This window comes from Eulemur rufifrons, chromosome 2 (genome assembly GCF_041146395.1).
Source record: "Eulemur rufifrons isolate Redbay chromosome 2, OSU_ERuf_1, whole genome shotgun sequence".
NCBI classification, from domain to species: domain Eukaryota; kingdom Metazoa; phylum Chordata; class Mammalia; order Primates; family Lemuridae; genus Eulemur; species Eulemur rufifrons.
In genome coordinates, this window is record NC_090984.1 from 33114980 (window position 1) to 33132963 (window position 17984).

Sequence of the window (17984 nt, forward strand, 5' to 3'; positions counted from 1 at the left end):
GAATATGGCTTATAGTAGTTACTTTATTTAAGAATTCTTATTTTAAAATATTTTAAGAAGTTTGTGTGTACATGAGGGTTTGTGTATGTATTTCAAAGAGATTGAATAAAGTACTAGAAAATAAGTTTGTTGTTTCCTTTCCATAGGTTGGTGTTAGCATCAAGATGAGCAGTTTTAATCTTTCACGAATAGTTACTCTGACTCCCTTCTGTACCATTGCAAACAAGTCATCATTAGAACTAGAAGTTGGTGAAATTGCATCTGATGGCTCAATGCCAACTATTAAATGGAACTATATTGCTTCATCAGAGGTAAAATTTTTCTTTAATATAGCTGGTTCCTAAAATATAGAAATATTGATATATAAGTAACAATTGTATATAGCTTTTTATCATACTCTACCATTATATTTATGTGTTAAAATGGGACAGCCAGCTTTGAAAGATTTTTCTTTCACATTGTAACTATATGTAAAAAAAATTTTTTTGGATAATTTTTACCACTTGCCTAGTGTAGATGGTTAATGGTCTTCCTCTAGTTCTTCTTGTATGTGTAGGAAATGGATATGTACTATAAAAAGCATATAAAGATAATGTACTATGTATTGTCTCAATAGTCAGGATACTGTCTCTATATTCAAGAAGCTATAATTTTGTTGGAGGAGTCTAAGACTCATATAAATCAACACCTGGAGAGAAAGGTAGCATATGATAAGTTATAGGTGATTATAGAATTTCTGAATAAGTAAGCTAGAAATTTCCTTGAAAATTAACTAAAATTCAACTCTCCCACTTTACAGAAGAGAAAATTGAGTTTCAGATTTTTCCAAGGTTAATAAAGCCATGGGGAGTTGGGATCATGGTGTTCTAGATCAAAAGGTAAAGTTTCAGGGAAGAGGTGGAATTCGAGTTAAGCTTTGTAGGCTCCGTAAGGTTTGAAGAGGTGAGGAGAATGAGGGAAAGAGTGGGAGAAGACAAGTGCAGAGATAAGAACTAGTGCTTGACTTTGAGTTTTCAGCCAAAGCGGCTGACCCTCAGGATAGCTGAAGGTCATTCTTCTTTTCCTGAAAGAAAAGATTATAAAATTATTTTAAAAAATACTTAACAAAAGGCTCAAGAGGAAGGATTTCAATTACAACATAAACTAATTTAGAGCTCTAAGAGGCCTGGTCTTTTCAAGGCACTGACAATGAGTTCCATGGAGTTGGCAACAAATTTGTATTATCTATCTTTGATGTGAGCTTGATAACAGTAGTATTTTTATTCAGAAATAGGATTTACCGAGTATTCTGTAACAGAAGGACATTTTGTATTAGGAACTAAACTTCCAGTTTTCCAGATAAGAAAACTGAAGCTCGAAAATAGCATATAGTTTGATTGAGACCAAACAGCTAAGATGGTAGTCGTATAAGGACTTCCAGCTAGATGTGTGGTGCTCTCTCCCCTGCCTTCTGTCTTTCTGGTTTATCTAGGGTAGGACACGCTGAGGAAGAATTCATCATGTTTTAATTTATTAAAATAGAATATGCATAAAAGCAAATATTACTAAGATTATATTTTTTAAATATTCAAGATATTTGAGGCATTATCAATCAACAGGCTCTTCCATTTCTCATAGTATGATTATACCATAAGTGCATATAGACTCATATATCTGTATTCTTCTGATGAAGTTTCTTTGGTTTCATAAATAGTCATTATATTGTCAGTAATCTTAATATGAGAAGTGGAGGGCATATTTTAAGAAACTTAGTAATAATTTAATCAAGATCAGATTTAGAATTGAAAACTTAATTAGGCAATGTCTTACGTATACCACAGTATTGTTTTAAGACTAATACTAACTTTTATGTTTTTAGTGCCTTCCATTTTGGCCTGAAAATTTGTCAGGCAAACTTTGTGTGAGAGTGGTGGGCTGCGAAGGATCTTCCAAACCATTTTTTTATAACCGCCAGGATAATGGCACTTTATTGAGCATAGAAGATCTGGTAGGTTTTCATATTTTAAAATAAAATGTCTTTGATTTTTAAAATTTACTTTAAAATATTTCATTAAGCCATGCTATAAAAATCTACTTGTAATTATTTGAAGGTGCTTCTGTATCAACATATAACGCCATACATATATTTGTAACAGTTTGGAGCCAGTTTGTTTTTTATTAAGAACTTAAGAAAACAAAGCTTTCGTGTGTACATAATTGATTAAAATTCCATATGTAAGTGCAGGTTAAACCAATGTGTCCAACATACTTTTTTTTTCTGCAATAGAATTGTGGTATCTTGGTGGATGTGAACACTGCCGAACATTCAACTGTTATAACTTTTTCTGATTACCACGAAGGATCTGCACCTGCTCTGATAATAAACCATACACCTTGGGACATCCTCACATACAAACAGAGGTATGAAAAAAAAGAGTTAATGGAAAATCTCATTTGTTTTTATTGCTCTACAATCCCTTCTGGGAGTCACTCGAGTTTCATGTTTCAAGTGTTTTCAGATTTTAGAAGGGTAAGATGGAGCACATGCAGTTGATTACTAATATCCTCAGCATATTTTAAGACAGTACTCTGTAAACAAGCACACTAATATTTCTGCAATAAAACTTATGAATATTCACACCAAGTGGGATAAATGGGAGTATTAATATTAAGTTTCATATCAGGTCAGATCAGGTTTTACTGTCAAATGACTTTTAACATCAAACTTCCAGACAAATCTTTGGGCTTTTGGAGCTTTTTAAATTTCAGAGTGGCAGATTGGGGAGTAAACCTGTTTAAGCATTATTTTTCCTTTGTAATCTGGTAATGTTCAATGAACTCTGTATAAATCTATATTTAGTTTTTTTGGCCAGTAGTATTAGAAGGTTAAATGGGAGAACAGTGAGTAGATAGTGGTGCTGAACGTGTAGTATAGGCTGACAGGGGTTTTGTTGTTCATGCCTGTGCTGTCATTTGGCTTGGATGATGCCGTTATTTGGTGGTGAATAGTTTAAGGCGTTAAACTATATAATAATAATTTTACATATATACATCTATATACACATATAAATATATGCATATATGTAGATTTCTTGAATATTTCTTTATTATTAACTCTCATGGAGTAAATCTAGTGAGAAATTTAAAAGTGCAGATTAGGATTGAATCCTAGTTGGATTACTTTTTTTTTTCAGTTCTCTGGAATGTTTTTTGTATTATATGGACCGATACTTCTTAAACTTTAATAATTAATTTAAAAATCTCCTAAGAATCTTGTTAAGATGCAGACTCTAATTCAGTAGGTTTTGGTGGGGTCCAGGGTTTTCCATTTCCAGCAAGTCCCCAGGTAATGCTGATGTTGGTGCACAGACCACACTTTGTGCAGTAAGTATGGACCTTTCTTTTTTTTTTAAACCCGTAGTATATGTTAAGTATTATATTTGATTAAAAAGTTTAGCTGGGTTTGGTGAGGCACGTTTGTAATTCCAACTACTCAAGAGGCTGAGATGGGGAGATCACTTGAGCCCAGGAATTCTAGGGTATAGTGCTCCATGATCTTCTTGCTTCTGAGTAGCTACTGCACTCCAGTCTGGGCAACATAGCAAGACCCCTTCTCTTAAAAAAAAACTTTAAGCACTGAGTGAAGTTCTTCTACTACTAAAGATATTTGCTATTTATAGCCATTTCTGCAGGTGGACTCTGATGTGCCAATCTTTTTGCCTTAATGAATTCCATTGGCATGATTCTGCCTGGAACAATTCAGAGTGTAACTGAAGCTTTGGAAAGGGCAATATTCTGTTTCTCCAAGCTAAAAACTATTAGTTTAGTGGACATTTTAGGGCACTTATTTTTAGGCAGAGTTGTGTTTTATTAACTAAGGCAATTTTGTAGGACTTTTGTGCCAATCCCCTCATCAATAAACTATAGGTCTGGGTTTCTTGAGGCCAAGATATTCTAATCTTCCCTCTGTTAATTGTGTTTTAGTGGGTCACTGGAACAAGTGGAGTTGCCACCAAGACAAGCTCGACTTTTTGCCTGGGCAGATCCTACTGGTACCAGAAAACTTACCTGGAGATATGCAGCAAATACTGGGGAACACAGTCTGTTGAAGGTATTATTTGATGCTGTGTGAGTTGCCTGCTTGCGAGGGAAGTAAACAAGCTAGCTTCACCAAATCTTCCTTGTCCTTACTGAACTAAAAATGAATTAGAAGTATTTTCAGAATAAATTACTTTTTGACTTTGGATTACAAATACTATAGTTCAAACCAGTATTTTATCTTTGTTTATCCAAGTAGTTTATTTACAATGGAAAAAATATGCCTGCTTTATCTTGCCCAAGTAAAGACTAGTAGTAAAGCATCTTTTTTGTATACATTTATAAAAGGAAGGAATTTTAAGGCTAAGTGAAAATAACTTTATTTTGAACATATCTATACTCCTGTTGGCTGTTAGGTTGTTAGGCATGTAAGGCTGTATGTTTTATTAGTAAAGTCAGGTAGTATGTAAATTATCCCATATAAGACATTTAATGAAATTTTTATTGAAACAATGTTTAGGTAGCTAAATTAATTAAATATGTTATTTATTAGATTCTTATATTCTGAAATGGGCTTAAGAATTCATCTGCTAGTCTCCCACCTGATACAGGAATTGCTCCTGCATTAGTGATAGATCATCTAGTTTCTTAATGAATATATTCCATGATGAAAAAGTTCATATAGTGTCATATACCATTGTCCATTAATGCCAGTTGTTAAAAAGGCTTTCTTGAGTTTTGCTTTAAAGTGGTAATTGCCAGCAGTGATCGAACTATCTTCATTTCTTCTCTCCTCACATTTAATACTACTCAGCAACCACAACTCCCAGTAAGTAGCATATAGACACTAGAGAGAAAGTGGCAATGACATTCTGGAGGAGGATATAAAGGTCAGTGCATAGAGGCAGATCCAGAAAGAATCCTAGTAACAGTGTATGCAGGGATTTCAGTTTTTAATGTTTCTCCTCTATTTGATATTAAAGAACCAGACAGTAGGAAAAGCAGGTGATTCCACCTCAGTCAGCAGATAGACTGCCAGGTATTGAAAACTGAGCTAGAAGCAAGGAAATTGCCCATTTTCTTCCTTACTGAATTGACCTGAGAAGGGAGTTCTGCCCAGACCCAAGTGGACATGACAAGGGAGTTTAAAGAAAATTCTTTGTTGGTAAACACTAGGTCTGCACAGATCTTTCCTTATCTAAATATGAATAAACAGGAAAAAAACAACCTGGGGTTTATGAAAAAACACTTCATGACAAAAATGTAACATTATCCTGTAGATTCAGATTATAGTTACACCTCTGGAAAATTTTTTACTATGGGAGCAAAAGAAAAATTTTAAAATGGATACCTGACATCCTCAACTAAGTTAGAAAGATATGATAGCAGAAAGCAGAGGAAAGCAAGGTGAAACAAAAAACAAAAACAACAAGCTGCAGTGAAAAGGGAGAGGGGAAACAATAGAATCGTTGCATACTATATATATGCCATTAATCCTAAATTTTAATTAGAGAAATTATTTATATAAAAGATTGTATCTTTTTTAAAAAGCTATTAATTAGAACTATTATAAAATCAGAAAGGAATTTCAAAATAATTGAGAAAATGAAAATAAAGCAAATTTTGCCCTTAAAATAAAAGAAGGAAACCTATGAAAATATATAATAAGTGACAGATAATGTTTTATTCAGTGCATATCAGACTTGAAATCTGTTTTTTCTGGTGTATGTATAGCTACTCCTGCTTTTTTTTGATTTCCAGTTACTTGGAATATCTTTTTCTATCCCTTCACTTTCAATCTATGTATGTTTTATATGTTTTATAGGTTGTAGGCAACATATTATTGGGTCTGTTTTTTTTATTCATTCAGCCACTTTGTTTCTCTTAACGGGAGAATGTAGTCCATTCACATTTAATGTTATTATTGATAGGTAAGGACTAACTACTGCCATTTTGTTACTTGCTTTCTGGTTGTTTTGTAATCCTCTCTCCCGTCCTTCACCTGGTTAAATTATTTTCTCTGGTAGTATGTTTTACTTTGTTGCTTTTTATTTTTGGTGTATTTGTTACACATTTTTGCTTTGTAGTTACCATGAAGCTTACAAAAAACATCTTATAGCTATAACATGTTATTTCAAAAAAGATGACCACTTAACTTTGGTCACAAAGAAAGAAAGAAACAAAGGAAAAACTGAAAAATTCTACATTTTAACTTCACCCCCCCATTTTGATTTTATGTCATCTCAATTTATATCTTTTTATAGTGCCTGCTTCTTAACAGGTTGCTGTAATTATTATTTTTGATAAATTTATCTTTTAGTCTTGACTATAGAGATATATTACACATCACAAATAAAATATTAGAGTATTCTGAATTTGTATGTGTACTTTTACCAATGCGTTTTAGAGTTTTATACCTTCAAATGTTTCCTCCCTTCCCCCCTCCCTCTCTCTCTCTCTCTCTCTCTCTCTTCTTCTTTCTTTCTTTCTTTTTTTTTTTTTTTTTTTTTTTTTGAGGCTAGTCAAGTGAAGCAGTGGGAGTGGAGAAGGAACAAAGAAATCTGTCAGTGGTTGTGATCAATTAGTTGTAAACATCATCACTGCACTCAGACCAGCCCAGATGTTTTCTTTTTACACATCAGTGTCCTTTTCTTTCATATTGAAGAACTCCCATTAGCATTTCTTGTAAGATGGGTCTAGAGGTGATGAATTCCCTCAGCTTTTTTTTTTCCCCCTAGGAAAGACTTGATCTCTCCTTCTTGTTTGAAGGAGAGCTTTGTTGGGTACAGTATTCTTGGTCAACAGTTTTTAATTTTTCTTCTTCCCCTTCGGCACTTTGACTATGTCATCTTACTCCCTCCTACAGAGTATGGTTTCCACTGAGAAGTCTGTTGCCATAAAAATCACAGCTCCTTTATATGTTGCTTGCTTATTTTCTCTTGCTGCTTTTGGGATCCTCTTTGTCTTTGACCTTCAAGAGTTTGATCATTATATGCCTTGGAGGTAGTTGTATTTGGGTTGAATCTGTTTGGTGATTTCTAACCGTTCTGTACTTTGATATTTATATCTTTCTTTAGGTTTGGAAAGTTTTTTGCTAATATTTCTTTGAATAAGCTTTTTACCCCTTGCTCTTTTTCAGCTCCCTCTTGACCACCAGTGATTCTTAGATTCACTCTTTTGAGGTTATTCTCTATTTCTTAGAGGCATTCTTTATTCTTTTTCATTCTTTTTTCTCCCCTGATTGTATTTTCCGACAGTCTTTCTTAGAGCTGACTGATTCTTTCCTCTGTTTGATCCATTCTGCTTTTGGGAGCCTCTAATTAATTTTTTCAGTTCAGCAAATATATTTCTCAGTTCCAGTATTTCTGTTTAATTTTTAAAATTTTAATCTCTTTGTTAAATTTCTCTGATGAATTTCTGAATTGTTTTTCTGTGTTATCTGAGTTTGCTGAATTTCCTTAGAACTGCTATTTTGACTTCTTAATCTGAGAGTTCACACATTACTGTCTCATTAGGGTCGGTCACTGGCTATTTGCTGTTGTTTCTTGTTGGCATACGTCTATGACTTCGCATTGAAGGATTAATTATTCCAGTCTTTGTTCTCTGTTTTGGTATTTCTGGGTTATATTTGCTTAGAGGTCCTTTGCAGTTGTCTGTGGGCCCACTTAATCCTAGATTACTGCCTATTTTCGGCACTAGATGGTGCCTTAAGCCCAGATTTGCCTTGGCTCTCAGAAATATTGGCATATTGCCCCTCCTGGGTGGTGGGGGATCCCAAAAGGGATACCTTGGCTGTATGGGAAGGCTGGGTAGGGGTTCATACCCAGAAGACCCATGGACTGTGCCTCCTGTAGTGTGCTGCTGAACAGCCACACTCAATTGGCATCTCCTTTGACTGAGATAAAGAGCAGGGTTTCGCGGGCTGGGATTTCTAGTCCAGCTTTCTCTCTTTGTCTCTACCTGCCCTCAGGGGTTTTTCTCCCTGTAGGCATTGGGGATGCTTCCCATGGGTTGAGGCAGGACTGTTTTTCCTGCAAGGGAACCCAAGATGGTGGGAAAACTGGCTGTCCACCGTGATCTTTCTTTTTCCATTGTAGAAACTATGAGTCCAGGAGGAATTTTCCACACGTGGTATTTCGCATATTGTGGGAGGAGCGTCACAGATAGAGAAATTTCTTTCTCTTACCATCTGCTTGGAGGTTTTCACTTCTCTGTGGCTGTAGGGAACATCTCAGCCTCAAATTCGAGTTCTGGGATATTGCTGGTAATAATCTTGGCACTGATGTTGTGTTTGGTCTTCTGTGGGAAAGAGTGATTGCTTCCACTCTGCCATTTTGGTGACATCCCTCTCTCTGTTGATTTTAATTTCTCACCTATTATAATTTAAAACAAAACCATTAAATAGATGATGATAATGTGACAAAGAAAGAATGATAGCCATAAACCTTCATGCAATGAATAGCATTGCATCAGTATATAGAACTTAAAATGCTAGAAACCAGCTGAAATACAATTGATTAGGGATATTTTAACATACCTCATTTAATGTTTAACAGATCTAATAGATGAAAAACGAATAGAATCAGAGTATATTGGAATAACAACTGAGATTGAACTAAGATACGTATCAAATTTTGTAGTTTACAAAGAAAATTCACCTTAATAAGTAGGTATTTCAGAAATTTGGCATTAAGAGTAAAAAAAATTAGACAGACTATTTTGACCATATAATACACCTCAAAAGTAATGAAATTTAAATGACAGCATTCAGCTATTCCTATGATCCTGATATATCATTTATTTGTTTTTTGTTTTTTTTTTTTCCCTCAAGAAAGCATGAGATGAAGTATATAGCAGGTACTTGTACTGCCTGTTGAGATGACCTGTTGTTATATTTATGTTAAGCCCAGAATGAAGAGGCATTTATTATTATTATTTTAGTGTCTGAAAACAGTGACCAAACCAAGCCTAGTATTTTTAAGTGCTATATGTAAGCCTCATCCAAGAAAGCTATTCTTGGTGAAGCTTAGTACAAACTGATTACCATAGTTGACTATTTGACAATGTGATTTACGTAAATATTTCCCTTGTTGTAGATTATTACAACATAAAAATAAACTAAATTAGTTTTGCCTGAGATTACTTTTCTAATAAAGTTGTGAACCATTCTGTTCTCCAGCTTGGAGATAAGTTATCATGTTACGGCATTGTTGTCACCAAATGATACTCTTGTCCTGTTTAGTGCCCTTTGAGCACTAACTAGGTAACTCAAATTAAGGTATAACAAACTAAGCACTATCAATCTTAGTCATTGTTTGAAAATAATTGGTGAGTATGTTTTAAAGTAGATTATAGCTTTATTTACATCATTTTAATGGTTACAATTTTTCAGTTTATATGCTTTTCAAACTTTTCTAATCTTCCTCAGTTACCATAGTTCAATTTCATGTAATAAAAACTTCTTATGTGTAGGTTTAACAAAAAGTCTTTCTTTTTCTAAGGATGGATGTGGACAGTTTCCCTATGATGCAAACATTCAGATACACTGGGTATCGTTTCTGGATGGGCGCCAGAGAGTTTTGCTTTTCACCGATGATGTTGCCTTGGTTTCCAAAGCACTGCAGGCAGAAGAAATGGAACAGGCGGATCATGAAATAACCTTGTCTCTCCACAGTCTTGGGCTTTCACTGGTTAACAATGAAATCAAACAGGAAGTTTCATATATTGGGATAACCAGGTATGTAAGAAGAAAAATAGGCATCAGAAACGTATAAAGGGCATTGAGCTCATAATATCCAATTTGATGAGAGTAAACTGATACCTGATCTGAATTTCATGTGCTGTACATTCATTCAGTAAAACTAACTGAATAATTGTGTGAACTGCTGGTTAAAAGGCCCCAAGGATAGAAAGATGACTGATGTCTTTGCCTTCACGATAATTGTTGTTGGTTGGTGGAGAAAAAAATGGTTTGCTTCTTTCTTTGTTGTTTGAATGTGTTTTTTAAAATGATTTATAAAAACACTGAGAAATTATACCAAGATGGATGTACATGTGCAATAGAAATACAGAGGTAGGAGTAACTACTTTGTTTTGTGCAATAGAAGTTGGAAAAAATGGCATGGGTCAGGGGAAAGAAACAGAAATAAATTGGAAAAAAGATTCATAGAGGATGCAGTATTTGATATGAGTGTTTCCTCTTTAATGGGTAGTCATTTAGAACTTTGTAGTACTTATTTTCTCTGGTTCTGTTCATACCTATATAAAAATACATTTGAATATATATTTGGTTTTTTAAATGACACTTAATTTGGTAGAAGACTCATTCTGTTTTTGGAGGGTGATAGGTGGAAAGGTTAACATGATACCAAATATAACCAGCAGGGGATCTGTCAATAATCATGTGTTCAGGGAATTAAAAGCAAATTAAGGAGAAAATTAAGTAAATAAAGAGATAATATATGTAATTCTCTGTACAGCACCTGACAAGTTACAGGTTCTCTAAGTGATATCATATATACCATTGGTATAATATTAATATGTTTATGTGTATGTAAGTAGTATGTTGTCTTGGTTATACAGTTCAGTATTATATAGTATTTTTAACTAAATGTGAAAATTATTTTTAGTCATATAGATCTAATTTTCTCTTTTGTTCTTTGGTATAACTTCTTTTTAATATTACAGATGCTATTGTATTTTGTCCGGTTGGCCTTTATAAGGACATTTTAAAAATTCGTCCAAAAGAACTTGATTACCTTTTTTCTCACATCGTATACATTCAATAAAATCTAGATTTTAAAAGAAATAATAAGCCAGTTATATAATTTTTTTAAAAAGACTCTCTTTTTTTTTTTTTTAAAGCAGCTTTAGGCCTAGAGAAAAATTGAGTATAAAGTATCGAGTTCCCATATACACACAACCCTGTTTGCCCTATTATTAACATCTTGCAGTGGTGTGGTACCTTTGATACTATTGATGAGCTAATATTGATGCTACATTACTATTATCTAAAGTCCGTAGTTTATATTAAAGTTTATTCTTTGTGCTGTACATTCTGTGAATTTTGACATTTGTGTAGTAACACATATTCACCATTAGTGTTAAATAGAGTAGTTTCACTGCCATGAAAGGTCTCCTGTATTCCTCTTGTTAATCTCTCCCTCCTACCCCCAAACCCCTGGAAGCTGCTAATCTTTTTACTGTTTCCAAAGTTTAACCTTTTTCAGAATTTCATATAGCTGGAATCATATAATATGTAGCCTTTTCAAATTGGCTTCTTTCACTTAGTAATATGCTTTTAAGGTTCCTCCATTTCTTTTCGTGGCTTGACAGCTCATTTGTTTTTCTCATTGAATAATATTCCATTGAAGGAATATCTTCAACTATTGAAGGACACTTTGGTTGCTTGCACATTTTGGCAAGTATGAATAATGCTACTATAAATATTTGTGTTAAGGTTTTTGCATAGGCGTAAGATTTCACTTCTTGCAGGTAAATATCAAGGAGTGTGATTGCTGGTCATGTGATAAAAGTGTGTTTAGTTTTGTAAGACCAAACTGTCTTCCAAAGTAGCTGTACCATTTTGCATTTTCAGTAGCAGTAAATGAGAGTTGTTCCACACACTTGTCAGCATTTGTTGTTGTTAGTGGTTTGGATTTTAGCCATTCTAATAAGTATATAGTGATATCTTGTTGTTTTAATTTGTAGTTTCCTGATAACATATATTGGTGAGCATCTTTTAATATGCTTATTTGCCATTTGTATATTTTCTTTCATGAGCTGCCTGTTCAGATCTTTTGCCCAGTTTTTAATTGGGTTGTTTTCTTATTGTTGAGTTTTAGGAATTCTTTGTTTATGTTAGATGCCAGTTTTTTATCATGTATGTGTTTTGCAAATATTTTCTCCCAGTCGGTGGCTTGTCTTTTCATTTTCATAAACAGTGCCTTTCACACAGCTGAAGTTTTAAATTTTAATGGGGTACAACTTACTGACTTTTTCTTTCATCACTTGTGTTTTGGTGTTGTATCTGAAAATCATCACTGTACTCAAAGTCACCTAGATTTTTTCCTGTTATCTTCTAGGAATTTTATAATTTTGTGTGTTACATTTAATTCTAATTCAATTTCAGTTAATTTTTGTAAAAGTTGTAAGCTCTCTGTCTAGATTCATTTTTGTTGCATGTGGATGTCCAGTTGTTCCAACATCATTTGTTGAAAAGACTGTTCTTTCTCCATTGAATTGCCTTTGCATTTTTCCAAAGATCAGGTAACTGTTTTTCTTTGAGTCTATTTCTGGGTGTCCTGTTCTGTTCGATTGAGTTGTCTGTTTTTTTCAACAATACCACACTGTCTTCATTACCATAGTTTTATAGTAAATCTTGAAGTTGTATCAATCTTCCAACTTTGCTCTCTCTTTCCGTATCGTATTGGCTCTTTTGCCTTTCCATATAAACTTAGAATCAGTTTGATAGTATTCACAAAATAATTTGCTGGCATTTCAATTGGAATTGCATTGAATTTATAGGTAAACTTGGAAAGAACTAACATCTTGAAAATATTGAGTCTTCATATCCATGTACATGTAATATCTCTCTCTTTATTTAGATCTTTGATTTCTTTGATCAAATTTTCATAATTTTCCTCATACAGATCATGTACATATTTTTGAAATTTTTGTTTATACCTAAATATTTAATTTCTTTGGAGCTAATGTAGATGGTGTTGTATTTTTATTTCAAGGTCCAATTGTTTATTGCTGGTATATAAGAAAGCAATTGACTTTTATCTTGTATTAACCTTGTATCTTGCAACCTTGTTATAATTGCTTATTAGTTACAGCAGTTTTTGGGGGTTTTTTTTGTTTTTTTTTTTTGGTTCTTGTTGATTTTGGGGATTTTCTGTGTAGCCAGTGTCATCTGTGAACAAAGACACTATTTCTTCCTTCCTTAATTTATTTTCGTGTCTTATTGCATTATCTAGGATTTCCAGTATAGTGTTGAATGGGAGTGGTGAGAATGGACATACTTGCCTTATTCCTGATCATAGTGGGAAAACGCCTAGCTTCTCACCATGAAGTGTGATGTTAGCTATTGGTTTTTTATAGATGCTCTTTATGAAGTTGAGGAAGTTCCCCTCTACTTCTAGTTTGCTTGGAGTTTTTATCATGAATAGGTATTAGATTTATATATTTTATAATAGATATTTAATTCACTACCTTCATTGTCTGGTTTCCCCTAAACACATATACTGAGGACATTGTCATTGACTAATATCAATAAGCTATATAAATTAAGATATTATAGATTTATATTTTATCATTATACAAGCAGTATTCTCTGATTCAAATGTCAGCAAAGTATGGCCTGTGAGCCAAATCTAGCCTATTGCCTGTTTTTGTACAGCTTTTCATCTATGAATGATGTTTTACATTTTTATATAGTTGAAAAAAATCCAAAGAATAATATTTTGTAATGCATTAAAATTATGAAATTTAAAGTTTGTTGCCCATAAAGTTTTATTGAAACACAGCTATTTTTATTCTTTTACATGTCTGTAGCTACTTTTGTACTGCTACTCAGTGCACGACAAATCACAGTGAGTGTTTGAGTGTCATATGTATTGCTGTACTGCAATATTTATTTATTTTTTATTACTAATGTAACCCATCATGTCCATACAAGAAGAGAAGAGTGTACTTTGAATTCGCTTTCTTAGGGCATAATGGAATGTGGAGTATCTTCTTATCAAATTTTTGGCAAAGCATTATTTTATTATGTAATGACACTAGAGTCAATGTTTATAAACTAAGTTGTTATCATATTTCCAAACCACAGGAAAGCAATGGCCAGAAAAATTAGAAAATTTAAGGTACAATATCTCATCACAGCAGAATTTCTTCACAAAAATATAAAACAATAATGTGGCTGTGTTTCAGGAGAATCCTGGGACAGTGTAGAAAAACCAGCCTGCAGACTGAGAGGGAGCCAAAAGACCAAAGAATGAAGCAGACAAGTCCATCTTGTCAGTTAGATGAGTTTATCAGAGGTTACTTACGAGGGCACTTGTTCCTGGGTGGCACAGGAATTTCTTCCATAGGAGCTTGCTTGCCTGCAAAAATCCACATCTGCCCACACTGTGGTGTTGCCTTAAATCCCTTCCCAGTGAGTAATGCAGAGCTTTTACATTGTGTCATCGCTTGTTCACAGTGAAACAAATCACACATAAGCAGTACCATCATCATGCTATCATGCAACCCATGTAATGTTATTGATATTACAATTTTCCACTAGGCAGGGATTTCAACATTACAGTTAGCTAAAGGGTACTGTAGGACAACCAAAACAGCCCAGGGCCGTTTGAGCCAGTTTTTAGGGCAAGAAAGTGCTGGGCACTTTTTCTGATCCCAGTAGTTATCTTGGTACCTGCCTAATCTACTTTGTGACAATTTTGCTAAGCACTCTAAGCTAGCACACTGTGTGGTAGGGAACCTACATTTTTCCCTCAGGGTGCAACCAAAGTTAAGTTTCTGAGTGACTCATTTGTGAGCCAAGCAAGAAAAGCCTTTTAATTGAATCATTTCTGATTTCAGCAGCTAAAGAAATGTGTCTTGAGAAAATAAACTTGTTTAGGGCTATTAGCCTTCCAGTGAGAACAGTTGCTTAAAGAATTGGGGACATTCAGAGCAACATCAATAGTCAATTAGAAAAACAAGGCAAATGGTGTTGAGTGGTTTTCCTTGGCTCTTGGTGAGTCAACAGATGTTACCAGTTGTATATTTGTGGAGTTAATGCTAAGTTTGAAGTGACTGAAAAGTTAGGCTCTATGAATCTGCCTAGAATACGGGTGAGAGTATTTTCAAACACATTGAAGAGATAATACTTTGGTGTAAGCTGAAGTGGAATCTTCTAAGATATATTACAACTGATTGTGGGAAAAATATGTGTGGAGCAGAAAAAGACAAAGCAGTTGGACAAACTTACAAAGCTTGTGAAAATGTAAAGCATTGAAAGCATTTGTCAGTAGGTACTTAGTGGAAAATATTAGATAGAATCCCTCGTGTGTTATCAAGCCATTAGCATCAAACACTGAATTTTATTCGGTCTTATGGACTGAATCATCATTTTTGTGAATTTTCGTCAGAAGTACAAGCTAAATGTCCTGATTGGTGTTCCTACACAGGAATTTGATGAGTTAGCAGCAGTAACTTTTTTATTATACTCAAGTGAGTTCTAGGCCAAGGTTAAAATCTTTCTGAACAAAAAGAGCCACCCTCAACCACTATTACGGAAAAGTGAGTGGGTTTGGAAATTAGCTTTTGCCACAGAATTGATACTGTTTCTTAATGAATTTCAATCTAAAATTGGAAGGCAAACAGTACTTACATGTACAACTTATACTGCAGTAAAAAGCCATTTCAAAGACAACTAATGTTTGAATCACAAGTAATACCAAGCTGTTTTATATATTTCCTGTGTTGGCCAAAGTTAAAACAAGAAGCAAGATCTCCACTCTCATACATGTTTTGAGAGGGTATTTTATGACCTGCAACTTCAGTTCCAGCAACATTTTTCCCAACCCAATGCAAATCAAATTTCCACCTTTCAGAATCCATTTATGCAGTTGAGGAGCTTCCACCTAATTTTCAATTGGAAGTGATTGGTCTGCAGTGTATTGATATGCTGAAAGGCAAATATCAAGAGAATAATTTAATGGAATTTTATAAATGCCTTCCAAAAAAGTAAATAAATGCCTTACAAGTGATGTATATGCTCAATTAAAATAATATATTCTCATAGATCAGTATCAGTATCTGGCAGTACCGATCTGCGTGAAAGGACATTTTTAAAGATGCTCATTACAGAACAGCATTAACAGATGAAGATTTGCAATTGATTTTGATACTAAGTGGCAGTAATTAGGTCAAATGTCTCTTGCTCAAAAGAAGTTTAGTTTTCTCATAAATAGACTTGTGTTTTTAAAAATTACACTCAAGTATTATTTTATATTTTAAATTTCAGGGTTAAAAAATTTATCGAAGATTCTTTTTCTCTCTCCTGAGTACCTGCATAATAACCTCAATTTTGTCTCAGCACACAAAGCTTTTAAAACATTTATTATATGGCCCTTTGCAGGAAAAGTTTGCCAATTCCTTAATTAATTGATGTCAATGTGTGATAAAAAAATATTTTCTTCCCTACCCCCGTCTTTCTGTAATTTTGCAACACAGATATAGTTTGTTATTTTAAAAAATCTCTTGTTATCAATATAATTTTTATAGAAGGTTGATAGTTACAATAATCTGGAGTTGAATAAAAGTTCCACAAACCTAAATATGTATTCCTGATTTAATTTTCTTTGTGAATTATTTTAGTTCTGGTGTTGTTTGGGAGATGAAACCAAAACAGAAATGGAAGCCGTTTAGTCAGAAGCAGATAATCTTATTGGAACAATCCTATCAGAAACATCAAGTATCAAGAGACCATGGCTGGATTAAGCTAGACAGTAATTTTGAGGTATATCAAAATTTTTTTGTTTTGATTTTCATGTGTGTGTATTGTGGTGGTGGTGGTGGTAGTAAGTAAAATTTTAATGCCCAAGGAAAGATGTGTGCAGAAATTAACTAATAATATATTAGTATATTTTCAGTTAAAACATATTGTTATTAAATGATATACCATGAAATAGGACTCAAGCCTGTTTTTCTTCTGTATTTTTATAATTTGTTCTATTTACAAATCAGTTTCATGGAACTTGTTTTGTTTTCAGTAAGATTATAGAGAAGATTGCTTATTGAAACTTTTTCTCTTATGATTTGAATGATACTAATACATGTGACTAAGTAAATATAGTTTACTGATGGAAAACATACAAAAGCCTGCTCAATTAAGTTCATTAAATGTGAATGATTGTTGGACATGAGTAGGCGTCCACAAATAAAGGTGTGCCCTACATGGGCTCTTACCCTGTTAAAACTACAAGTCACTCACCTTTCCTCCAAGAAGACTTCAGAAACTTGACTGCAATTTCCAGCTTGCTGTGGTTTAATCATGCAATTTGCTTACTCTTTGTCTTTGGTGTCTGATGGTTCAGTTTGCTCTGGTTGCCAGTTATGTTCCCTACCTACCCCTATCCATGTTAGCTGTACTTAAATGAAAAAAACTGTATGACTAGTGTTACACATAAACAAGCTATTAACTATTCATTGTAAAACAAAGTTTAAGAACTCTCTGGAATTATCCATTACTACTGAATTTTTTTTTTACATGCAGCATGTTTTTTTTCAGAACAAATTTCTGTAATTAAAGTTTCACAATTGTTTTCTTGTTTTTCTAATAACTTTGTTAGAAAAATTATGCTTCTGCTTCAAAGATTTCAACTGTAGATTACCTTGAGAGAGATCTTTTGGTGAAACACAGAGATAAAGATTTTTTCTTTCAACTTGATTAAATAAACATATTTAAAATGGAATAGCTACTGCGCTAATACCAGCTCATCACAAAGCCATGTGCTTTTTCTTCCAGGTCAATTTTGATAAAGTTCCAATGGAAATGCGCCTCCCTGTTCGGTGTCCTATAAAACGAGACTTTTTATCAGGGATTCAGATTGAATTTAAGCAGTCTCGTCACCAGAGAAGTTTAAGGGCCAGGTTGTACTGGCTTCAGGTAACATCATCATCCTCAATTAAATAGCTATGTCTCATCACTATGGGAATCTTGGGAATGAAATTTCTTATTATAATTGATATCTTTGCTTTCTGTTTGTATGTTTTTTCCCCCTTCTCCCACATATCCTATGGATTCAACATCTTACTTACACTCTAAGTCCAAAGACCTTGCGGCTGTGGAGACTATTTAGTTTGATCAGTTGGCATGCAAAAGTGTTTTCTTGCACTGAGATTATATTATTGTTAAATGTTTCTTTGAATTTGTCGTGGAGTACCTAAGTAAGAGTTTCCATTGTCATTCT

The 17984-nt window shown here is 33.7% G+C and overlaps 1 protein-coding gene across 4 annotated transcripts in view; it reads left to right on the forward strand.

Annotated features, from left to right (window-relative positions):
• Positions 1-17984, forward strand: part of VPS13C (vacuolar protein sorting 13 homolog C) — a 163929-nt gene that overhangs the window by 117251 nt on the left and 28694 nt on the right. For all 4 annotated transcript variants that reach the window (XM_069483234.1, XM_069483243.1, XM_069483250.1 and 1 more), the window contains 7 exons: positions 147-311; positions 1859-1987; positions 2267-2400; positions 3964-4090; positions 9519-9754; positions 16390-16531; positions 17540-17680. In XM_069483234.1, coding sequence (XP_069339335.1) covers positions 147-311; positions 1859-1987; positions 2267-2400; positions 3964-4090; positions 9519-9754; positions 16390-16531; positions 17540-17680 — 1074 coding nt within the window. The remainder of the gene's footprint in view (positions 1-146; positions 312-1858; positions 1988-2266; positions 2401-3963; positions 4091-9518; positions 9755-16389; positions 16532-17539; positions 17681-17984) is intronic.